Here is a 26,640-nt window from a genome sequence, read left to right as displayed (position 1 = left end):
GTCATACTCAGGTAGTTCACTGAAGGGTCCAGTATGAGGGAAATTCTAAAGATGGAAGATGATCCTCAAGAAAGAAGATCCGTTAATCCACTCAAAAATATCAATTGATTGTCTGCCATACAAGGGAGGTATACTCGTGGACAAGGCAGATATGTTGAGTCCGTGCTCCTGTGGAGCTTCCACGGCGGTGGGAAAGGCAGACAAACTAAATGGTACTGGAAAAATATAAAGAAATGAGAGGGTAGATAGTTTGAGGGATGCTCTTTTAGCTGAAGTGGTCAGGGAAGGCATCTCTTAAAGAGCTTATGTTTGAGCAGAGGTCTGAATGTAATGAGAAAATTTGTGAGAAGAATGTACCAGATCTGGGAACACAGTAAGTCTAAAGGACTGACGCAGAGACCGTCTTTCCAGGTTTGAGGTACAGGCAGAAAATCATCATGAGCAAAATAGGGAGCGTGATGTGGAGAGTAGTAGGAGCTGAGGTCAGAAACATAACCCAGATATTTCAGGAATCTGTAGGCCATGGTAAGGAACTGAAGTCTTTCCTGAGTATGATGGGAAACCACTGAGGAATCTTGAAGAGGTGAATAACCCTTAAAAAGGTGACTCTGGATGCCATGTGAAATTTTGTAGTAGGCAGACAAGAGTGGATATAGGATGAACAATTGGAATGTTTTTACAGTAATCTAGACAAGACATAATGGTATCTTGGACTAGGTAGTAGTGGCGGGAATGGTGAGGTGATTGGTACATTTTCGTTACAATCAGAATTAGCTGATCAATTGTATATGATATGTGAAGGTAACATCCTTACATTTTAGCTTGAGCAGCTAGAATTAATGGTGGTGCCTTTTTTTGAGATGGGAAAGTCTAGATGAAGAGAAGATTTGGACACATAGAGGATCAAGCATTAAGTCTGTACATGTTAAGTTGGAGATGTCTGTTGGACATTCAGGGGGAGATGTTGAGTTGACAGTTGAGTTAATGAGTATTGAAATCAACTCAGGGTTATCAGGGTATTTTTAGAGTACATCACTTCGAGAGTTACCAACATTATATATCATTTAAAACCAAGAAACTGGGTGAGATACCTCAGAAGTTAGTTGGGTGAGGGAAGAGGGGCTAAAAAATAGAGCTCTGGAATATTCCAACATATAGAGGTATGCAAGAAAGGGATGATCCAGCAAAGGAGACAGATGGAACAGCCATAAGTTAAGAAGATAACCAGGAGAATATGGTATCTTGAAAGTCAGTTGGAGAAAGTATTTCAAGGACAGAATGATCAACTGTGCAGATGTTCCTGAAATTAGGCTTCATAATTGACCATTTACTTGTTAAGGTGGTCATTGGTGACTTTGATGAAAATAGTTTCAGTGGAGTAGTGGGTATAAAAGTAAACTTGATGGAAAAGAGAATGGGAAATCAGGAACTAGAGATAGTGAGTATAAGTAGCTCTTTCAAAAAACTTTATTTTCCCATGAACAGAGAAATATTTTGTAGCCAGAAAAGGACTTGGCGTCAAGACTTTCTAAATTTGCAAGATGTTACTTTTTGTATGCTAATGGAGACAGTCCATCCAAACAATGAGAAAGGAGGATAGGGAGGGGAGCAGAGAAGAAGCAGAGTTCTTGAGTAGATAAGAGGTGCTGGGATCCCCTGGACAGGTGTTTACAGTTGGTCTTAAGAAAAGGAACCATTCATCCATTTTTACTGGAGAGAAGGCAGAATATATGAGCATGGCTGCAGAAGGGTAGATTTAGTTGGTGGTAGCAGGATAAAGGCCTTCTGATTATTTTCATTTTCAGAAGAAATTCAGGTCATTTGCTAAGTATTAGAGTGAGAGTAGGTATTATTAGAGGTTTGAGGGAAGAGGAGCAAATGCCACATACTCTTCTCTTATTCTGAGAGAGAGAAAGTGAATTAACTACATTAGTGTGGGAGGGTTTCTGAGGGCCCACTAGATGTTAACGACTGTAAACTGAAAGCGAGGTCGCTATTAGTTGCAGCTTTTTTTCCGGCTGTATTAAGACTATTTTGGTTCCGGTTACAGGGGAAGCAGAGTCGTGCTTAAACAGAGTTGAGGTTTTGCCAGGTGAATATGACTTCAGGGAAGCATTCCAGGGATCTAAGCATGGCAAGTTTGTGTTGCAGTAAAGGCCTTTGAGGTATAACTCAGGAGGAAATTATGGGCGGTGTGATGGGTAATAATGAGGTGGTAGGGGCAGAGGACAGAAGGGATTGGGTAATGGTTGGTATGGTGACACTAGGTTGAATGAGCTGGAAATCGAGGAGTTTGTGGTCAGAGGGGATGATTGAGATGGAGATTTTGGATATAAGTGGGATCTCAGGCTGCACTGTCCAATACTGTATCCACTAGCTGCATGTGGCTCTTTTAAACTTAAAATTAAGTTAAAATTCCAGTTGTTTAAGCATCCAGCTTTTGATTTTGGTTCAGGTCATGATCTCATGGTTCATGAGATCGAGCCCCATGTGAGGCTTTGTGCTGACAGCTGGAGGCCTGCTTGGGATTCTGTCTCTCTCCCTCTTTCTCTGCCCCTCCCACACTCATTCCCTCTCTAAATAAATAAATAAGCAAACAAACAAACAAACTTAAAAAAAATTAAGTTAAAATTTAAATTCAGTGCTCCAGTCATTCTAGCCACATTTTAAGTGCTCAGTAACCATCCATGGCTGTGGCTGGCATATTGGACTGTTTAGTGGAACATTTCTACCATCGCGGGAGCATACCAGGAACCTGCTAGAAATTCAGAATTTAAGGCCCCACCTTGGATCTTCTCAAGTAGAAACTACATTTCAACAAGGTGATTGCACATTAAAGTTTGATAAGTATGATATGGAGAGTGTTTCTTAGTGTGAAGATGTGAAGAAGCTATTCATGGTTTATTTTCTGTGAATGTCCATATATTTTTTGACTCTCACCAAGGATTACTTTTATATTTCAGAAATAAAATGCACTATTACTGAATTGGTTTTGTGAGGTTGGTATAATGGGGTGTGATAGGGTATTTCTATTTTAAACACTGTTTTTTTTCACTGAGGGTACCAAAATGGGGTACTGAGTTCAGAATTTAATTGACATTTGTTTAATTTCTTTAATGATAAATTGTATTTAAGTTGATGTTCCCTAGCATATTCCCTAGCATTACTAGTCAATAATCCACCTGAAATCTTCAAAGAATGAATGTGGCATGTGATATCTACTTGTAACAGGATTTACAAATGTTATAATTGACTTGGCAAAGAAATATTCTTTTTTAAAATGTAGTTTCAACAGTATGGAGGTTTCTCAAAAAACTAAAAATAGAACTACCCTACGACCCAGCAATTGCACTACTAGGCATCTATCCAGGGGACACAGGTGTGCTGTTTCGAAGGGACACATGCACCCCCATGTTTATAGCAGCACTATCCACAACAGCCAAAGGAAAGAGCCCAAATGTCCATCAATGGATGAACAGATAAAGAAAATGTGAGATAGATATATAGATATATAGATATATAGATATACACACACACAATGGAGGATTAGTCGGCAATCAAAAAGAAGGAAATCTTGCCATTTGCAACTACGTGGATGGAACTGGAGGGTACTATGCTAAGTGAAATTAGAGAAAGACAAAAATCATATGACTTCACTCATATGAGGACTTTAAGAGACAAAACAGATGAACATAAGGGAAAGGAAACAAAAATAATATAAAAACAGGGAGGGGGACAAAGCAAAAGAGACTCATAAATATGGAGAACAAACAGGGTTGCTGGAGGGGTTGTGGGAGGTAGGATGGGTTAAATGGGTAAGGAATCTACTGAAATCATTGCTTCACTATATACTAATTTGGATGTAAATTTTAAAAATAAAAAATAAAGTTAAATTTAAATAAATAAAATGTAGTTTCAGATGAAAATAGTGCTTTTTAAATCAAAATTTAGAATAATTTCAAATTTTGCATTCATATATTTAAGTAGGCTTTGTTAAAATGATTTACTGGGGCACCTGGTTGGCTCAGTCAGTTAATAGTCCTACATCGGCTCAGGTCATGATCTCACTGTCTGTGAGTTCAAGCCCCACGTCAGGCTCTGTGTGGACAGCTCAGAGCCTGGAGCCTGCTTTGGATTCTGTGTCTCCCTCTCTCACTGCCCCTCCCCTGCTCACACTCTGTCTCTCTCTCAAAAATAAGTGTTAAAAAAATTTTTTTTTTAAATAAAAAATGATTTGCTATATTTCCCTTATTAATTTCATCCTTCTTAATTTATGGTTTAGGGGATGGATAAAAACGCTTTTCAGAAAAAATATAATACCATTGGAGTGAATATTTTCCGAACTCATCAGCTGTTCTGTCAAGATGTACTTAAAATTCATCCTGGAGAAATAGGTATTGTCAGCAATGGGAAAGTAAGTAGAAAACGCAATTGCTCGCTTTTTCTCACTGACCCGTGACCTGGGGGCCTGTCACAACACGCAGGAGATGCGGCTCCTGTGCTAGACACAGCGGACAGGGGTCAGCATAAACTGCCTGTGGTCCCACCCCTTCCCCCAGAGATGGACGCATCGAATGTGGCGCGAAAGAGCGTTCGCATGGGAATAGCTATTACTGTGTTCTAATATAAGGATTAGAACAACTACTATATTGCGACTAAGAGCCACTGTTGCTGTAGATGTGGAAAGTACGTTGTGATGTCTTTTTCTTCTCGTCGCTTTTCTCTACAATTGACTGTGTTAACTTCCATAAGTACCGAATTGTTATTTTTGAAATATAAAGTCATAGTTATTGTAATCATTAAAATCTATAAGAAAAATCACTTACTTCAACCCTCCTAATGAAATTGGTTATTCATAGTTTATTGTTTTACCTTCTAACCCTTTTCTCTACCCTACATAGGCGTGTCTGGTTTGTAAAAATACATAATTTAATCCTGTTGTATACATGTATGTATAAAATTTTATATCACACTTTTTTTCTCTTGGTATATCGGAAACATTTTCTTATTAGAGAGTCTTTATAGACGTACAAAATTAATAATATCTACTTAATATTTTTTGAGTATGAGAATCTTGTTTTCTCAGTAATGATTTAAGTTTTAAAAAATTGAATCTGGTGCATAGATTTATTAAGAAATCAACTAATGCAATATGTTTGGCATCCTCTGTTTGAACTACCAAATTATATAACCCAAATTGTCTTCCAAGGTCTAGTGCGCTCTTAACGTTTTTGTTTTCTACATTTCTAGGTGAAGCTCTCTTTATCTAATGTTTTATTCCCCTATCATTTTCCCTGAAAATTATGCTCATTTTTTTCTTATCCGACTCTATAAAGACTAGGAACTGGAGAGTAGTGAAGGTCTCACATCCACAAGCCTCTGCAGATCAAATATATCTGCTTCAATGTAGCAGTTTTCAGGCTAATTGTATTTAAGTGTTCATCTTTGTATGGTGCTCTTTTATAAATTGGTGACAATGGTTGCCATTTATTGCATTAATACACAGCATTTGTGAATTTGATAAGCAAGGTTTGTGGAAGCCCAGTAATGTCATTGCTTTTTATTTTTAACAGTTGTTTGGGGAGGAAATGTGGCTTTTTAGAACAGTTTTGCAGTATATGGCTCTGTCCCTTTGGCTCTGTCTAGCACTGTAAGGGTGAAGAGGGAAAAAAATTACACCAGCTGTATTCAGTACCTTGCCTTTTGATTATATGTTGTGGAAAGGCTACCCTATGTTTTCTTTGCTGTTATTTAATGTAATTCACCTATTACCCATGTTATCGATAGCAAATGTTATAGTTATATTTACCTTATTTCTCCTAAAATAATTGTTTCTCTTCATCTTCCTTGAAATTGACAAAAATATTCAGATTCTAATTTTTCACCTGCTGTGATCAATCTTCTAGGTTCTGAGAGTATAGTAGTGAACAAACTTGTTTTCATGAAGTTTATATTTTGGTGGGCAGTGACACCTAACAAGTAGCATCCTTATTGATAAGGTGCCATTTGGAGAGAGCCAGAGGAGGCAGGGAGGGAGGTGGGGGGGTAGAGCAAGCCGAGTGGAATATGTGCAAGAAGAATGTTCTAGATTGAGGGAACAGTGAGTACAAAGGTCCTGAGGTGAGATGATTACTGTGTCCTAGAAATAGCCAGTACAGAGAGTAGTCAGAAGAGAAGCTTCAGAAAAGTAGCTGCCGACCAGATCCCGTAGGGTTTCAGGACAGTGTAAGGACTCCTGCTTTACTGTGAGTGAGTTGTGAAGCTTAGTTCTGGGCAGAGGACTGACATGGTCTGACTTATGTCTTCTTTGTGCATCTCTAGTGGCTGTTCAATAGAGAATAAAACATAGGGCATCAGGAGAGCAGTCAGGAGCTAGTTCAGTAATCCACATGAAAGCTGATGGTGACTTGGACTGGAATGGCCCTGGAGGAGGAAGTGAGGGATGTATTGTGGAGGAAGAGTGGACCTGAATTACTGACAGACTTGGGGTGGGATGGAGAGAACCGTGTGACTGGCAAAGTGAGGCTGCTCAGGACGAGTGGAAGGGGAGGGAAGATGGAAATTCAGTTCCGGATGTAGGAAGAGTTCAGTGGCCAGTTCTGGTCCTGTGCCTGCTCTTGGGCTGACACTTGAGCATATGAGTTGAATTCAGGGAAGAGGTTGGGGCTGGAGGTAGATATTAAGTTAAATTATGTTGGCTTTTGCATTGATTAGTAGAAAATTATAATTTTATTTTTTTAATTTATGGAACTGTAATTTGAATAGAAAAGTGTAATGTATCTGAAAGCAAGTACTGTGGCTTAGAGCTGTGTAATACTTAGCTGTGTAATACTTAGCTTGTTACTCTCAGAGTGAAGCTTTAAAGCACAGTAGTCACAGCAATTGCAGCAGATAGGTACAACTCTCAGCCAGATCGTTTAATGCTTGAAATCTGACATTTTAGAATCAGCCTTCATCGTGAACCTGTCCAAATGTTTGTTAGAATTGGAACATACTCAGGTTGCTTATGAATGATCAAAACTGGGGGGTGGTGATTATCTCATACTTTCTTACTAAGATGCTGAAGAATTAAAAATGCATTTGTTTTTAGTATTAAATAAAACTCTAATACTGCCACTATAATTATAACAGATTTATTGTCATTAACCTACATGTTTACAAATTGGCGAAAGATGGCGTAGCAGGCAGTAGAGAAGCAGGGCCTTTTTTGTTATTTATTTTTTTTTTTTTAGCCAAACAAATTTCTGTTTGAATTCCATTTCACCATTAATTAATTAATTATATGACTTCTATGAGACTTGGTTTAGAAATATCATTTGGACAGTGGGAATGGTGATGGTCTATTTTACAGAGTTGTCAGAGATTAAATACACTTTTATAGGTAAAGCATATAAAACAACCCCAGACACAGAGCAGATTTTCAGTAAATATTAATTCCTGTTTTCTCTTTAAATATTTGAAGGCTGTCATGAGAAATAGTGGGTACATTTGTAGACCTGATTTGTGTTACACTTGATGAGAGAGTCAATACAGAATCATACTGAGATGTCCATGAGTGGAGAGAGATTTTTATAAAGCTCAGTGTGTGGATGAACATTCTAACAGAGTTTTCTAAAATTTTAATGAGCTGTCAGAGGTAATGCATTTCTGTTACAGCAGTTATTCCGTATAACTGAAAAATCACATTTCCAAAATGTTGTAAAGAAGATGGAAGCACCAGATACATTTTATTATGTTTGTACATGAGTTTCAAGTTCAGTGTCCCTTTTCCCAACTTAGACATTATGTGATTTTATACTGTTTATGTTTCTTTATCCCATAAGAATCAAGTTTCTCCTAGCTGTTTCACACTGCACTCACATAGGTGAAATAGAGCCAGTTCTCTGGTGAATTTAATCAATGAAGAGAGCCAATCTAATTAACCCCTTAAGAAAATAATTTGAGATTATATTTCCTTTTTCTGAGTTATTAACAAAACTGCTCAAATCAATACAGGTGGTACAGATAAAATTCAGCTGTTTTCCAGGCCTCCTATTCATAGTCCATAAAATATAACATTGAAAGTGCTTTCAAAGTATCTCAAAAGTGATACCAAATCTTAAGGCAATGAAATGTTTCTATGTGTACTTTTAGTTTTATGGTATCCATTTTTTCATTTTGAAGAGCCCATGTTATATGTTTAAGGGTGAAACATGATATTTGTTTAGTTGGAATGCTAACATCCCAGCTAATATCACCTGTGTTATGAGCAAATAATAAAAAATTCAAGAACTATACCTCATTCATTTTTAGAAAAATATTAATTGCAGAAGCAGATGAAGCAGTCGAGGGAGTGAGAAAATCTGCTACAACCATTTAATTCTGGTCTGTTTACCAAGAAAAAAAGGATTCTGGATGCTATACTTTGTGGTTGTCATTAAGTGTAAGTGTTTAGGGTATAAGACTATGTCAGGCTCACCTTCTACATCGGTGCTTGCATTCATAATATGATGATGATTGCATGGATTAATTTCGAAATTAGGCGTGTGACAATTTGACAACTCCTCCTCTAGAGTTAACTGGTTCACAGCCGACCTGCATACATGACCTTACTGTGGTCCAAACCATTTATACAGCATCAGTTAGATGAAGATGGGTTGGTATGTTTAAGTGATTATGTGGTTTGTCTTTGGTCGTATGTACGTCATGTAGGCCACAATTGATAGATGAATAGAAAAGCAAATTGAAAATAAAAGACTTATGAAATACAGACCGTTTCATAATTTACCTTAGAATGAAAAGCCTTAGGTTTTTGAAAGCATTATGTTTCAAAGTAAAACTTCCTAATGGAAATAATTTACTGCTTTTCTATTTTGTCAGTTAGATATTGGTGTTTATGCAAATGTTACTTGTAATATGAAAGTGAGAAAACCTTTTTCTCTTTGTCTCCCGGTAGATTTAGTAAGTGGTGGGATTGATCGCCACCGTCTGTTTAATCGGTAATCGGTTGTTGTTTAAATATCTATTTGATGAGAAAATATTTGTCCCAAACTGGTATCTTCTAGAAGGTATACAATAATAAAACTACTTTTATTTTAAGTTCTTAGGACCTTTAGATGAAAATTTCTATACAGAAGATTTTTACTTCTTGGAAAAGATAACATTTACTAATTTAGTAGAGAAAATTAAAGGCGTTGTTGAAAATATGAAAATCAGCTCAAAGAAGTAAGTATTTAAAATCGTAAGAGCAATTCATTTCAGGATGTGCTATTTTGCATCTTATTTTTTTCTTTTTAAGAATAGAAAATATTTCAAATATGTACACAATTAAAGATATAAGCGATATGTAGAGAATATTTAAAAATGATAATAAAGGACATCCATACTCACCACCACCAAACTGTACATGTTAATGGTTTGTTTTATTTGCCTTGGATCTTACTGTCCTCTTTGTTTCTTACCCACCTACACAGTCTCCATCCTCCCTGAGAAGTAACCATTTTCCTAAATGCTGTGTGCATGATTCCATACTCATATTTATACTTTGCTTCATTTCTGAATATCCATGAGCAGTGTTGTTTGGGCCGAATGCCTGACTTTTATAGAGAAACTGTTTCCTGTAGGTTCCTCTGCACTCTGCTTCCTCTGGAGCTTCATCCAGGTTCATGTACACAGTTCATTTTAATTCCTTTTCGGTGTTTAATGAATATGCTGTAGCTCGTTTATGCAGTCCATTACTGAGGTACAGTGAACTTGGCTTTAGTGTTTTTACTGTTACAGAAGTGCTGGAGTGAACCGGCTTTCAGTGTCTCCTTGTGCAGTGTGAGTTTCTCTAGAGCACAGGGGTGTTGCAGTTGGGTTGTAGGGTGTGCGTGTCTTCAGCCTTACCAGATGTTGTTAAATACCCTTGAAAGTCATTGCAGCAATTAACACTCCCACCAGAAAGGTGAAAGTTCTGTTTCCACAGGTTCTTACCAATACCTGGAGTTGTCTGACTTGATAATTTTCTCTGTCTGGTGGATGTGAAATTGTGGCTTGTTTTACTTTGCATTTCTTTGACTTTTGAGTATCTTCTCATACGATTATTTTCATTCACGTTTACCCTTCTGTAAAATGCCTGTTTGTGTCTTTTGCTCAGTTATCTGTTGGGCTTTTTTTCTTCTTTTAATGATCTATAAACATATTCTCTGTGATTCTGTATACTAATCTTTATCAGTTATATGTGTTACAAATATTCTAGTTTGTGACATGACTATTTACTTTTTTATTGCAATTTTTTACCAAATACTTAGATGATTTTTATTTTAATGTCAAAACATTATCAGGATTTTTCTGTCATGGTTTGTCTGTGGTCTGTGTGTGTGAGTGAGGGAGGGAGGGAGTGTGTGTGTGTATCTGTAGGATGTATAAGAATTTTTTTCTAGTCTGCGTTCATAAAGATATTCTCCTTTATTGTCTTCTAAAAGTTTTCCAGTTTTGCTTTTTTATTGGTTTATATCTTTAGTTCTTCTTGGATTTTTAAAAAAGTATTTATTTATTTTGAGAGAGAGTGTGTATGTGTGAGTGAGCAGAGGAGGGGCAGATCTGCACTGTCAGCACAGAGCCCCATGCAGGGCTCGATCCCATGAACTGAGATCATGACCTGAGCTGAGATCATGACCTGAGCCGAGATCATGTCCTTAATTCTTCTTAGATCTTTATATTGTTCCACTGGTATGCTGTCTCATGCCAGTCCCACACTCCAGTTACCACAGCTTTATAATAAATTTTGATAATAGCAAAAATTTTCTCTTCTGTCTCTTCTTCAAAATTGCATTGATTGTTTTTTGCTACTTGTTTTTCCACATAAATGTAATTAGAACCAGCATAACAAGTTCTACAAAAAACTGTCCTGGAATTTTTATGAGAATTTCCATGAATTTATAGATTAGTTTAAGAATTGCCATCTTTATGTAATATTAAATTATCTCGTCTGTTAAATATATACATATATTGTTTACGTATGGCTATATGAATGTATAATCTATAAAACATATAAAATAACATATAGGTATATAACTGATGTATCTGGCATACAATTTATATGTGGTATATGATTTATATATAAACATATGTATATAAGAATATGTAGGTAGATAGTTTGACACACTTACTTAGTGTTCCTTTTGGGTCCTTTGGCAAAGCTTCTGTTTTTTTCCCATGAGTTTTTACACATGTAGTTTTAGATTTATTCCCTTGTACTTTATACTTTTAGCCCATATTATAAATAGTGTACTTTAAATTATATTTTCAAATTGTTTATTGCTAAATTACAGGAATAATAATAAATTCTATATTGATCTTCCTTGCTCAACTCTCTTATTTTTTGTAACATTTTATCTGAAGTTAGACGCTCATGTCATTTGTGAATTGTAACAGCTTCGTACTTTAACTTCTAGCTTTTAAAACATCTCCTGTTGGCCTTTCTCTTGTTCTAGTTTGCTTAATTTAGGATAGACTTATTTTACTGTTTTACTTTTCATATATGTAGATTTAGGACCTGGCAGGCTCTTAATTGTTTTGGTTGTTTTTATCAGTTTCAGTTTGTGCTATTTTTTTCATCTCTTCTCTTTCATAAACTTCTCAAGTTGGGTTCTAAGCTTTTTAATATCACATTTTTTTTCCTTACATACCCTTAAATTACAGGCTTAAAAGTGTCTTTCTAAACTCTATTTAGCTGTATCACATAAGCTGTGATATATAAATGCTTCATTATGATTCATTGCTAACATGTTCAGATTTCTGGGTTTTTTAACATTTGCTTGTTAAGATGTTTTGAAATATTTATAGTGTCTTCTTCATGAAGGCAAACTCCTTGTCCATTTTATCATTTTTATCTTCCTTATATGGAATTGTGCCTAGATCTTGTTAGACATCCAGTAAATCTTTATTGAATAAATAAATGAATAAGATGCATTTTAAAAATTTTAAGTGGCACAGTGTGTTATTAATTGATTTCCAGTTTGTTTTTGAACTGTGATTAGAGAACATGGTTTATGAAAATCAATTATTTGGTATTTATTTCTACAAATTTTGTGAGACAGGGTTAATCTTTATCATTGTTCCATGCCTGATTTTTTTAAGGCTTATTCTCTAATTGTGTGGAAGATTTTACACATTTATTATTTTGAACATGCTATTTTTTTTTCCAACCATCGAAATACTGAATTATTCTTTATCTGTCAGTTACTAGATGAAGTTTGTTAAAACACTGCAATGATGATTATGGATCTGTCATTTAACTCTTGCAACTTTGTCAAATTTTATTCTAAATATTTTGAGCTGTAGTTATATATACTCTGATTCAGAATTATGTTTCTAGTGAATTGTTCCTTTTATCATTATATATTACTCCTTTTGCTATAATTTTGTCTTAAAGTCTGTGGGGTCTCGTATTTAAGCCACATCAACATTCTTTTTGGTTAATGCTTTTCTGTTTTATCTTTTTCCATTTACTTTCAGTGTACCCACACATCTTATGGCATACAACTAGGCTTCCTGCCAGAACTAAAAATTCTGATTCTTAGTCTTAAATACAGAATTCTGATTCGGATGAAATGGATGTCCTTGCTTAATCTGTTCCTTTAGGAAGTAATTCATCATTTAGGAAATGATGTTAACATAGAAAACTAAAAATAAAGTAGGAAAGTGTAAGGGCATTTCTGCAGTAAAGAGATAATATCCACAGTTATTTTCAAGTGGATATTTTAAAAGGAAAACTTTAAAAAGCAAAAAAAGTTATTTTTGGTTAAATAATTTAGGTCTAGCTTATGTTGGAAAGCATATAATTCATACTGAATTTTGTGAATATATTAACATTTCAGAACCAATTTTTTAAATCTGATCTGGCAAAAAATAGTTTTAAATAGGTTTGGGAAGCTATTTCAGCCACTTTAGAGGTGGATTTCAGACCAAAACCCCCACCGAAACAACAAAAACCAACACTAAACTATAAGAACATCCCCTCTAATTGTCTGAAGTCATTGCACGCACACACATAATGCTAAACACGTCATGTTGTGGTTAGAATAAAGGCATATATGCTTAAATGTGAACATATGTTTAAGATATGCGTCCTTATTTTCATGTCTTCCAAGAGTTAGCTACCTCGGAAGGTAGAACTCTGGGTGCAAAAGACAGAGTCCTTGGAACCATTGCTGGGGGAGCACGTGACACCTGTTTCTGGAGCAGAGTGATTACTGCCTGCTCTGCTCGGAGACCATCTCCACTCCTTAAACAGGAGGTGCTGACCTTCTCATGCATGTTCCCTTCTGCAATTCAGAGTATTTTGCAAAAAGAGAGAAGTGAGAGAATCTACAAAAAGGCTGTTTGGGGCCCCCAATTTTCCCTTTCCTCATTTCCTCTTCTCTTAGTGCATATGGTCTCCTTGAAACATGGGGAGCATGTTTAACCATATTTCCTCCATTGTGTCTACAATTTCACATATTAGAGATTATGTGGCTAATAAATACCTTTGAGGGAGTTTAGGAATAGAGATTATGATTTTGATTAATTTACTCATTTAAAACAGGTTTATTGGGTGGCTCAGTCGGTTAAGTGTCCGACTTCAGGTCATGAACTTGCGGTTTGTGAGTTCAAGCCCCACATCAGGCTCTGTGCTGACAGCTTGGAGCCTGCTTCCAATTTTGTGTCTCCCTCTCTCTCTGCCCCTCCCCTGCTCATGCTCTGTCTCTCTCTGTCTCTCAAAAATAAATAAATGTAAAAAAAAATTTTTTTAAACAGGTTTATTAAGTGGTCATTAAGCAATGCTCTGTGAAAGATATGGTGTGTAATACAAATATAAGGAATGTGAAGTCCTACATGTCAGAACCTTGTAGTCAAAGCTGATATATTATAGTAGAGAGATACAAGTTCTCAACTCTGCATCTGAATTTCTTTATAAAAAAGAAGTGCTTATCGTTTCTTTTCTTGTTTCTTTCTTTTCAAAAACTTTCCTTAGAGTTTAGCCAACATTTTCTGCCCCAATGTATCCGTGAACATATAATACATTTCCTCTGGCATAGATTTTCAAATTCGGTTATGTTTAATCTAGGTATTTGTTTTATGCAGTCGTAATTAGTTTTCAAACTAATTTGTGACCATACAAGTCTGGACTTCTTAGTTATTTTAGAAATTCTCCCTTTTGTTCTTCCTGCCCTTCTTTCTCTCCTGGGTGGGCTCCAGTGCTTGAACACATAACCGGCGCTCAGCAAATATTGCCTTGAATTGAATGACGCACCGTATCCTTACAGGCGCTGTTAAGAACACTACTTATAAGTGTTTAAAGATCATGTCAATGATAAAAAAAAAAAAAGGATGGTTTTTAAAGCAGCAGTCATCTTTAAACTGACAAATTCTAGGGGCATCTGGGTGGCTCAGTCAGCTAAGCATCCGACTCTTGGTTTTGGTTCAGGTCATGATCTCTTACAGTTCATGAGGTCAAGCCCTACGTTGGACTCTGTGCTGACAGCGTGGACACTGCTTGGGATTCCCTCTCCCTCCCTCCCTCCCTCCCTCTCTCTCTCTCTCTCTCTCTCTCTCTCTCTCTCCCTCCCTCCCTCCCTCCCTCCCTCCCTCTCCCCCCCCCCCATGCTTGCTGTCTCTCAAAATAAGTTTTTAAAAAAACTGACAAATTCAACTTACAGATTTGGAAGAAAAGTCATTTATATAAAGCTTGTCTATTGGAGATATTTTACATTAAATTTCCATTTCTCAGGGCATTAATTGTGACATGAAGTATGGACCTTTCTCCTCAGAAAAACTCATCTGTTGTTTATCTTGTTTACCTAGCATGAGCGACCTCATTATGAAAGTTGATGCCCTTATTTCCTCTTTGCCTAAACGTGAATCTCGGTATGATATCACATTTCTTAGAGAGAATCACAGGTAAGAATATATATTTTCTGTCACTGTATCCTTTACTCAGTTATGGTTTCCACTTATAGCAGAATTTAGAGCAAATTAAAAATTGTTAGAGAAGAAATGTATTTGACAAGATTAGGAAAAGAAATTCCAGCTCTGAGATATTTGAAATGGAATTCATCAAGCTCTGTCTACTTACATACAATTATCTGTTTCCCCTGAAGGGAACCTTTTCTGTTGTTTTTAATTAGGGACCACATAGAATTGGAGGAAAAAATAGACATTATATAATTAACCTATAGACATGTTTCGTTGTGTGATCTTTTTCTAATCAGTGCTCCTATAAAACTAAACTGAGACAAATACCTTAACATAGACTCAAGATGGCTGAGAGTTCCTTGTAAGTTTTCTGATTTTGTGGTAGATGCAATCTTACATTGCTCATGTGTACTACTAGATGGTAATACGTGCTGTAGCTCCAGGAAGTGTGACTTTCAAGAGGTCTTTACACATGTGCAGTTGTATACTCAGGGAAAATAACTTTCTAAAGAAGGGAGCACTGTTGGGAAGGAAGTTTTATTTTTTTATTTTATTTTATTTTTCAGATAACTAAGATTCAATACTTTTAAGTGTTTATTATTATTTTAGATAGCACAAGAGCTGGGGAGAGGGACGGAGGGAGAGAGAGAAAGAATCTTAAGCAGACTCCACAGTGAGCGTGGAGCCTGACACGGGGCTCAATCCCACTACCCCGGGATCATGATCTGAGCCTAAATCAAGAATCAAATGCCATGTGCTAAAATAATTTAACACAAATTACTCAAAACCATCACTGTAAACATTAGTCACTAGACTGCTCTGTTAAGCTATATTGTACTTAGGAATTTTGATTTGTTTGGAATTTATTTACTCCCGTGTTAAATGTCTGAAACAATTGATTTTTATAGTTTATTGTCGGTTAGTTTCGGCTCCCTTTCTCTAACTTTCAAATCTCTCAATGCATCTGCTGCTTTCAAGCCTACTGCCTTATTTTATATAGACAGAAGGTATGATGTGACTTTTTGATATTGGTTTGCAATTCTCCAATTTTTTCTGTTATTTATAAAAATGTATAAATGGATATGCAGTATGTACATATTAATGTGCATCTCTGTTTATACAATAATACCTAATGCCTGCCTTCTATAACATGCAGATAAGATAATTTGCCATTTTCTGAGTTCATGTATATACTTTAGGCATTTAACTTTTGTTTTCTATGTGCTTACCCATGCTGATAAATTCATCTGGGTCAACATTGGTTGTGTAGCATAGCATGAGCTTTCTTGTCCAAAAAACCCAGTTTTTGAATCCCAGTCTACCATGGCCCTGTGACTTCTCGTAGCTTCAGTTTCTTAATCTATAAAACGCGGGTGTCGAGTCCTACCCTTCCAGGGTTTTATGAGACTCAGGCCTACTGCTGTGAATATAATAAATATTTAATGCATTGCAGCTATTATGTGTATTTGTTACACAAATAATGACACTTGGAAATAAGAGAAAGAAGATTAGACCTGAAAGTTAAACCATAAAATCAACTCCTCTCTTAATCTGGGGAGAGATGTGAATACCTACCTTAAGTAGGATCCAGGTCAGCAAAACTTAATGATAACCTAAGTGAAGGTATTAATTTAATGAAGGAAAAATGACTTTGTTGGATTTTGTGTTGGAAGCCTAGGAAAGGTAGAAAGAAGCACATTAGCAATGCTGGACTGTACAAGCAGGGCTCAATCAGAGCAGTTGGAATGCTGTTTGTGTGTGTGTGTGTGTGTGTGTGTGTGTGCACGCATGTGCGCATACACATGTGGAGGTTGTGTAGATGAGAACTCGTTACTCATTTATAAAAGAATTGTTGTAGGGTTCGACCTTACACAATTGTAGGAGCTGGTTAAGCAGTCGTTCTGAGGCTATTGATACTGGGGCTTGGAGCTCACAGTGCAGGCAGGAAGGAAAGGAGGTTGCAAGGCGGATGGCCGTTCTTTCTGCCTGCCATGAGCACACCCCAAGTTTCACCGTAAGCTTTCCAGTTTACATGTTTCACGAAGTCCACAATGGAAACAGAAGAGTTGTTCAGGTGAAATGTAACTGTATTTATTTATTTTTATTATTAATAATATTTCTAATATGAAATTTATTGTCAAATTGGTTTCCATACAACACCCAGTGCTCATTCTAACAGGTGCCCTCCTTAATACCCATCTCCCACCCCCCATCAACCCTCGAAATGTAACTGTTTTTAGAAGAGGGAGGACACAGAAAGTCTCTGAGAAATCTTTGCGAAGGGAATACTATAGAACGAATAGTGTCTTCAACATCTTTTAAGATGGGTGGCTTGACCTGTCTTTATATACAAACTAATAACATCATAACAGACTTAATTCAGTAGAACATCTCTGCATGGAATGGATATGATATTGGCTGAGCATTTTCCTGCTGCGGTGGCCTGTTTGAAATGTGCTTAGTTTATCCCAAAGACTTGAAGGCCTGAACATACCTACCTCAAGCCGACCTTCATGGCTCTCTTTGACTTAAGCTTTTAACAATTATTGACTGTCATTGTACTTGACATCATTCTTCCTGGCTAATGGCATAAAGTGTAACACTAGTTTCTTGGCAATTGAATACACATCCATTGCCTTAAAAAGGTGGTGTAGGTGGAATTAGCATCTTTTTGTTAATATTGTATGGGAAAAGAGATGTGCTGCTTCCATTCTTAGATTAGTCAATGTAATACCTACTAATAGGCTCAGGATTTTGCTCAGAAAATGGTCATGAGTCTACATCAATGCATGTAGAAATAGATGATGGGGAGGGACTGTTGGATTCGGATACAGACAGCCTCACAGAATCGGCAGTCGTCTGAGTAAACAGATGCCTGCTTTAGCCACCATAACAGAAAATAACCAGTTTTGGCAGTTTGGGCATATTGGCAGTTTTAGCCAATCGGCAGTAGTCTGAATAAACAGATGCCTGCTTTTAGTCACCATAACAGCGCATACAGAAAATACAAGTTTTGAGTAACGCTGCAAGTATAGCAATAATTGGTAAAATTGTCACCAACATAACTAAAGTAATTAACCACTGTAGATAGTCTCTTCAGTTTTAAAACATCTGATTTGTAGTCCTTATTTCTAGTAATAGTTCCGTAGCAGGATATGTTGTCTGATTCTGTCACTCCTGTTTTTCACAAAATTAAATCATGTCAAGTTCATATAAAATAAAATATCTTTCATTTCTTTGTCAAAGGACCCATATTTGAAGTGACTTTTACATTAACTTTTATTGCTGAGAAATTCATCCCTTCGCTGCAAAAAGTCTAGCTATTTATAGTCTTTCTGCACCAAAGAAGACTATATCCCTGTAATTTTACAGGGATACATTTTAATTTGGTAACCTTCATCCCTTTGTAATACATAAAATATAATTCATACATCTCAAAAAACTGACTTCCTGTATTATTACAGTGTTAAAACAGTAACTCAATTGGAATATTCTGTACTTTTAGTCAAGTATATACTTTTAACTTTGAATTACATTAAATATAAAATTTATTATCTTTCACTGGCCTCGTCTGTGCTCTGTGTTCCTTGTAAAGATGAGTCCATCTTCCAACTTAGAACTTAGTTCAGTGAAAGAAACAAGCAGGAAGACTGAGAGGAGGAGCTCAGGAGAAGGTGCCTGGGGCCAAAAATAAGTATGATAAATTTGGGCTTTTACCTCCTGAACTTTCCTGTTGTATGATATATTGGAGTTTTTTAAATACTAAATTCAAAAAACTACTGAACAGTTAATTTTATTCTCAAATCTGAAAAAATATATTCAACCAACACAAAAGTAACCTGGTTTTTATTTTTTATGTTGTATGGTCCATGAGAATTTGGGGGAGGTTAAAGTTAGAGTTTTCACTGTAATAGTATTGTTCTTTGAAGAGTTTTTAAAAATCACTCATTCATAAGTTCTTATTTTCTCTGTTTCCTTCCAGTTTTGTAGTTTATTGAACACAAACATGAGGCTTTTAAATTTGCATTTTCATCTGTGAAATAACCAGGTTTTTTTAATCTAGTGAGAAAGAGAACAATTTATAAGAATGTATATAGTGAGATTAAGGTTTATTAGATAATTAAAGAGATTTAACTCATCCCCTTTCATCTTATTTTCTATTTTCTAGCATTATAAAGATAAATCCTCAAGAGAATGATATGTTCTTTGATGTCATTGCTATTGTTGATCCATTGACAAGAGAGGCACAGAAGATGGCCCAGTTATTGATTGTGAGATAATATTTTTATTATATATTCTATATATGTCATTTTATTATATACTTTTGTTTTGAAATTTATCATTAATCTGTCAGGTCTGTTTTCAAGTATAGTGTTTATGTCCTCTTGATTCTTTATTCTGTATAACATTTTAATCATATTTCAATGTAGAAAATTGAGTCGTATAAGCCAGTGCACGAGGTGTATGGCAGGCCCATGGTTCGATGTTGCTGTGGACTTAATTGTTGTCTCCACCTCCCCTGAAATTTATATGGTGAAGCCCTACCCTTCCTCTGACTGTGTTTGGAAATGGGGCCTTTAGGGGGTAATTAAGGTTAAATGAGATTTTACAGTTTAGGCCCTAATCCAATAGGATTTATATCCTTACAGAAGAGGAAGAGAGAGAGCTCTCTTTCTCTCCTCACACACACACAAAGCAGAGGTCATGTGAGCACGTGGCAACATGGTGGCTGCCTCCAAGGCAGGAAGAGGGCTTTCACCAGAAATGGAATCAGCCGGCCTCTTGATTGAAAATTAGTAAATTTCTGTTGTTTAAGTCACCCAGTCTGTGGTATTCTGTGGCAGCATTCTGAGCTAACTAACACATGGTCTTCCTGTCTTCACCCTGTCTCGAGTTCTGAAGAAATGGCTTCTGGAGAAGCCGATGGTGTAATAAGTAACAATAGCCAAACAGGTGAGTGAAGGTTAGATTCAGAAAGTTTGGCCAAAGTAACAGAACCTTCAAGACTGGAGTTTATTTCTCTCATCTCACAGCAGCCTGGAGTGGCTAAGGCGGCCCCACGGTGTGAGGGCTCGGCCAGCCTTTGTGTGGTGGTTCAGTCTTCCTCCTGAAGCGGCTGGTGTCTCGTGGCCTGAGATCCAGTCAGGCTTCTCTGACCCACCTCTGTGTTCCTGTGAGCGGGAAGGGGAGAGCAAGGGCATACCCATCCAGTCTTGTCTCACTGACCACACTGTAGCGACTCATCGGGCTACACCCGGCTCCGAGGGAGCCTGGAAGCTGTGCACTGAACATTCTTTCACTGAGAAAGTGGGGAGAAGGATACCAGGAGGCCGCTAGCAAACTCTGAAGGGACATTCTGTGGTTTTGCATTGTACTGAAAACTTTAGAGGTTTGAGTTGCGATGCAGCTTTCAGTGGTTAAATCACATAAGCTACTTACATTGGAAATTGAGATTTTTTTTTCTAGTGGTGTTCAAAATTGTGGAGTACTCCTATTTGAAATTACTCATTGCTTGTTTTAAAGACATATTTTAAAAATATTCTCAGAAGTAGGGGCGCCTGGGTTTGAGCCCTGTGTCAAGCTCACTTCTGTCAGGGCCCAGCCCGCTTCGGATCCTCTGTCCCCACTCTCTCTCTGTCATTCCCCCGCTTGTGCTCGCTCTCGCTCTCTCAAAACTAAACAAACATTAAAAAAAATTAAAAAGTATTCTCAGAAGTGAAAACTGTTCTTTGACAGTGGCCTCGCTTTTGGGAACAGGCAAAAGTATTTAGGTACTAAGTCTGGTGGAAGATGTGAAGGATCCAGCCGGGTCCTACAGGTGTATATGCCACTGAATTTCAAAATGCAGTGTCCATCAGAAATTAGTTTGTCCTAGCAAATCATATTGGAAAAGGGGATTATAGATCTCTGTTATAATTATTTGGACAAATAATTTTGGAAAGGCTTTGCCATTCTACATGCTCAGTATATAAGCAAGGCAAACAATTCCATAGTTGGTTTACTTACTTCCGTCCTTTCTTTTAACATTTGTGTACCTTCACATTTGAACTTCCTGAGACACACTATTCGGATTTTTCTTTAAAAAACAACAATCAAGGAGTGCCTGGATGGCTCAGTCGGTTAAGCATCTGACTCTTGATACTGGCTCAGGTCATGATCTCATAGTTTGTGAGATCAAGCCCTGCATGAGGCTCTGTGCTGACAGCATGGAGCCTGCTTGGGATTTTGTCTCTCCTTCTGCCCCCCCCCCCGCACTTGTGTTCTCTCTCTCTCTCTCTCTCTCTCTCTCTCTCTCTCTCTCTCTCTCTCTCAAAATAAATAAATTTAAAAGAAAGCAGTAATCAATCATTGTATCTGTAAGGCATGGAGCTAGTATGATGCATTTTAGTGTATAAATACCTATTCCTACAGAGTCATTCAGAAAAAAAAAAAAAAAACATTGCTTACCTCCGAAGTTTTTATGTAAAGGTAGAATTTAGGAATAAAATAGGAATTTAAATGGAAATATAAAATATGGGATTGGATCCCAGTTTATGTGATTGGAAATAATAACATGTTTCCTTCTGAGCACCTCAGCACTTCATATAATTTATTATTTCTTACCATAAGGAAAATTTATGCTATAAAACATAATTTATTGGAAGAAATGGATAATTTCTCATTGAACACTTGAGAAAAACTGCCTCAGTGACCTCTGTTGTAGCAAATATGAGGAATGATAGAATAGGAAATAGGGCTCTGAAATCCTTAGTCTGTCCTGATTCCTTCTCAAGCCTGTTCTTTCCTGTTCTATGTGCCTTTTCTCATCCTTCTTTCTCTATGTCCTCTGTTGACTAATATCTTTCAAATCTGCACTGACTTGCCTTCTAGAGGTAGGGACTACCAAAATTAATAATTCTCCTACATCATATGCCCCAGGAAAAGAGACAGTATTTCCTCCATATGTAGCTAGGAACTTCCTACATCTCTACCACGTGGGCAGAATTCCAAATGGACTGGGGCACCCTGGCCATTGTTGCCGTGAGGACAGCACTTTGTATTCATACGTCATAGTTCCAGCAATTATTTTACTTATTCTTCAATACTAAGGAAATATGGAGACCATGAAAGAAGGTCACATTAGGCAAAAGGGAGGCCGCGTAACTCTTGAGCAATGAAATCAACTGTCTGGATTCAAATCTGACCCTGGCCATGATTTATTGTGTGATCTTGGGTGAATTACTACTACATTTCTCTGTGGCTCAGCTGTGAAGGTGGTCACCTCTAAAGGCTGTTATGAGGATCACATGAGATAATGAATATCAAGTGTGAACGCAGGGCACCTGAGTAGCTCAGTCAGTTAAGTGTCAGACTTTGGCTCAGGTCATGATTTTTTGGGTCGTGAGTTCAAGCCCCGCATCAGGTTCACTGCTGTCATCACAGAGCCTTCTTCATATCCTCTGTTCCTGTCTCTTTCTGCCTCTTTGCCACCCCTTCTCTCTCAAAAATAAATAAAACATTTTTTAAAGGTGTGAACACAGTGCCTGGTGCATAGTAAATGCCTAATAAATGTTAGATATTAAGATTATTTAATATAAAATATGGGAATTTTTTTCTCACAGGTACTTGGCAAGATTATCAACATGAAGATAAAGTTGTTCATGAACTGTAGGGGTAAGCTTTCAGAAGCCCCTTTAACAAGGTGAGTCTGAGTGAACATAATTTCATTTCAAAAAGTTTGCAGATGCTAAGACTAAAAGAAAGAACCATAATTACTGGGTCTGTTTTTTTTTTCTTCACAAGATGGTTAACTGAAAAAAGATCAGAAGACCAAAGATAATTTATTCACCTTAATGGATGCAAAATTATAATAACCAGTAAAATTGATCTGACATAATTACAGTATTTACATGGATTTATGTTTGTCCATGGGTATTTTTGAAAATGTGATGTAGAAATACCTATATAAAGTTGAATTAAACCATTTTTGTGTTTGTATACTTTCAGTACTTCAGAGCTGAATTATCAAAATGAACTTTATGATATTGTCTCATTTCTTATTCGGAAGTATTGAGATGTAGTTAGTGTAGAATAATCTTTTAATAATACAGAAAATGTTTATTGTTATATGCAATTAAAAATTTTTATATATAATTTATTGTCAAGTTAGTTAACATACAGTATATATGGTGTGCTCTTGGTTTGGGGGGTAGATTCCTATGATTCATCGCTTACATACAACACCCAGTGCTCATCCCAACAAGTGTCCTCCTCAATGGCCATCACCCATTTCTCCCCTTTCTCCATCCCCTCTGTCAACCCTCAGTTTGTTCTCCACATTCAAGAGTCTGTTATGGTTTGCCTCCCTCTCTGTTTGAAACTATTTTTTCCCTTTCTTTCTCCCATGGTCCTCCATTAAGTTTCTCAAGTTCCATATATGAGTGAAAACATATGATATCTGTCTTTCTCTGACTGACTTATTTCACTTAGCATAATACCCTCCAGTTCCATCCACATTGTTGCAAGTGGCAGGATTTCATTCTTTCTTATTGCCAAGTAGTATTCCATTGTATATGTAAAACACATCTTTATCCATTCATCAGTTGATAGACATTTGGGTTCTTTCCATGATTTAGCTATTATTGAAAGCACTGCTATAAACATTGGGGTACATGTACCCTTTTGAATCAGCACTCCTGTATTGATTCATGCAGGATCAATTGCTGGGTCTTAGGGTAATTCTATTTTTAATTTTTTAAGGAACCTCCACACTGTTTTCCAGAGTGGCTTCACTAGTTTACATTCCCACCAACAATGCAAGAGGATTCCCATTTCTCCACATCCTCACCAGCATCTGTTGTTTCCTGAGTTGTTAATTTTAGCCACTCTTACTGGTGTGAGGTGGTATCTCACTGTGGTTTTAATTTGTATTTCCCTGATGATGAGTGATGTTGAGCATCTTTTCATGTGTCTGTTGGCTCTCTGGATATCTTTGGAAAAGTGTCTGTTCATGTTTTCTTCCCATTTCTTCACTGGATAATTTGTTTTTCGGGTGTTGAGTTTGGTAAGTTTAATCCTTTATCTGATATGTCATTTGCAAATATCTTCCCCCATTCCATCGGTTGCCTTTTAGTTTTGTTGATTGTTTCCTTTGCAGTGCAAAAGCTTTTTATCTTGATGAGGTCCCAATAGTACAGTTTTGCTTTTATTTCCCTTGCCTTTGGAGATGTGTCAAACAAGAAGGTGCTGCAGCTGAGGTCAAAGAGATTGTTTTTCTTCTCTGGGGTTTTGATGGTTTCCTGTCTCACATTTAGGTCTTTCATCTATTTTGAGTTTATTTTTGTGTATGGTGTCAGAAAGTCATCCAGTTTCATTCTCCCAGCACCATTTGCTAAAGAGACTGTCTCTTTTCCATTGGATACTCTTTCCTGCTTTGTCAAAGATTAGTTGGCCATACATTTGTGGGTCCAATTCCAGGTTCTTCATTCCATTGGTCTATGTTTCTGTTCTTGTGCCAGTACCATGGTGGGGTTCTGTCCTTCAAGAAGAGCTAAAAATTATAAATGTTTATGCTCTCAACTTGGAAGCACCCAAATACATAAATCAGTTAATCACAAACATAAGCAATCTTATTGATAGGAATACTATAATTGCAGGGGACTTTAATACTCCACTTACAACAATGGACAGATAATGTAGGCAAAAAAATCAATAAAGAAACAATGGCCTTGAATGATACACTGGACCAGATGGACTTGACAGATAGATTCAGAACTTTTCATCCAAAAGCAGCAGAGTATACATTCTTCTAGAGTGTACATGGAACATTCTCCAAGATAGATCACATGCTGGGTCACAAAACAGTCCTCAAACATATAAAAGAATTGAGATCATACCATGCATATTTTCTGATCACAACAGTATGAAACTTGAAATCAGCCACAGAAAAAAAAATTGGAAAGCCTCCAATGCATGGAGGTTAAAGAACATCCTACTAAAGAATGAATGGGTCAACCAGGCAATTAAAGGAGAAATTAAAAAAAATACATGGAAACAAGTGAAAATGAAGACACGACAGTCCAAACCCCTTGGGATGCAGCAAAGGCAGATACATTGCAATCCAGACCTATCTCAAGAAACAAGGAAAATCCCAAATACAAAAACTAACAGCATACCTAGAGGAACTAGAGGCAGGACAGCAAAGAAACCCCAAAGCCAGCAGAAGAATAGAAGTAGTAAACATTAGAGCAGAAATAAACAATACAGAATCAAAAAAAAAAAAAAAAAACAAAACAAAAAAACAACAACAACAAAAAAACTAGAACAGATCAATGAATCTAGGAGCTGGCTTTTTGAAAAAAAACAGACAAAATTGGTAAACCCCTAGCCAGACTTCTCAAAAAGAGGACCCAAATAGATAAAATCACAAATGAAAAGAGGATAGATCACAACCAACACCACAGAAATACAAACAATTATCGGAGAATACTATGCAAATTATATGCCAACAAACTGGACAACCTGGAAGAAATGGACAAATTAGACACCTACACACTACTAAAACTCAAATGGGAAGAAATAGAAAATTTAAACAGACCCATAACCAGCGGAGAAATTGAATCAGTTATCAAAAATCTCCCAATAAGTAAGAGTCCTGGGCCAGATGGCTTCCCAGGGAAATTCTACCAGACATTTAAAGCAGAGTTAATGCCTATTCTTCTCAAGCTGTTCCAAAAATAGAAATGGGAGGAAAGCTTTCAGACTCATTGTATGAAGCCAGCATTACCTTGATTTGCAAACCAGAGACTCCACTAAAAAGGAGAATTACACGTCAATATCCCTGATGAACCTTGGATGCACAAATTCTCAACAAGATACTAGCAAATCAAATTCAACAGTGTATCAAAAGAGTTATTCACCACAATCAAGTGGGATTCATTCTTGGGCTGCAGGGCTGGTTCAGTATTTGAAAATCTATCAGTGTGATACATCACATTAATAGAAGAAAGAATAAGAACCGTATGGTCCTATCTTGGATGGAGAAAGCATTTGACAAAATACAACATCCTTTCTTCATAAAACCCTCAAGAAAGTCGGGATAGAAGGAACATACCTAAACATCATAGAAGCCATATATGAAAAGCCCACAGCTAATATCATCCTCAATGGCGGAAAAACTGAGAGCTTTCCCCCTGAGATCAGGAACACAACAGTGATGTCCACTGTCAATTGTTTAACATAGTGTTAGAAGTCCTCGCCTCAGCAGTAAGACAATAAAATGAAATAAAAGGCATCCAAATTGGCAAGAAGAAGTCAAACTTTCACTTTTTGTAGATGACATGATACTCTACATGGAAAATTGGAAAGACTTCACCAAAAAGTTGCTAGAACTGATACAGGAATTCAGCAAAGTTGCAGGATACAAAATCAGTGTATACAAATCAGTCGTCTTTCTATACACCAATAATGAAGCAACAGAAAGAGAAATCAAGACATCGAGCCCATTTACAATTGCACCAAGAACTGTAAAATACCAAGGAATAAATCTAACCAAAGATGTAAAAGATCTGTATGCTGAAAACTATAGAAAATTTATGAAGGAAATTGAAGAAGACACAAATGGAAAAACATTCAATGCTCATGGATTGGAAGAACAAATATTGTTAAAATGTCATTATTACCCAAAGCAATCTACACGTTCAGTGCAATCCCAATCCAAATTGCCCTGGCATTCTTCTCAAA

General features: G+C 36.7%; 1 protein-coding gene across 3 annotated transcripts in view; it reads left to right on the top strand.

Annotated features, from left to right (window-relative positions):
* The window catches only part of UGGT2 (UDP-glucose glycoprotein glucosyltransferase 2), a 190,104-nt gene that overhangs the window by 122,645 nt on the left and 40,819 nt on the right, over positions 1-26,640 (top strand). For all 3 annotated transcript variants that reach the window (XM_042929338.1, XM_042929327.1, XM_042929345.1), the window contains exons 22-26: positions 4,283-4,414; positions 9,080-9,204; positions 14,809-14,904; positions 19,088-19,190; positions 22,521-22,600. In XM_042929338.1, coding sequence (XP_042785272.1) covers positions 4,283-4,414; positions 9,080-9,204; positions 14,809-14,904; positions 19,088-19,190; positions 22,521-22,600 — 536 coding nt within the window. The remainder of the gene's footprint in view (positions 1-4,282; positions 4,415-9,079; positions 9,205-14,808; positions 14,905-19,087; positions 19,191-22,520; positions 22,601-26,640) is intronic.

Source organism: Panthera leo, chromosome A1, assembly GCF_018350215.1.
Source record: "Panthera leo isolate Ple1 chromosome A1, P.leo_Ple1_pat1.1, whole genome shotgun sequence".
Lineage (NCBI taxonomy): Eukaryota > Metazoa > Chordata > Mammalia > Carnivora > Felidae > Panthera > Panthera leo.
This window is presented reverse-complemented; position numbering and strand designations above follow the sequence as displayed.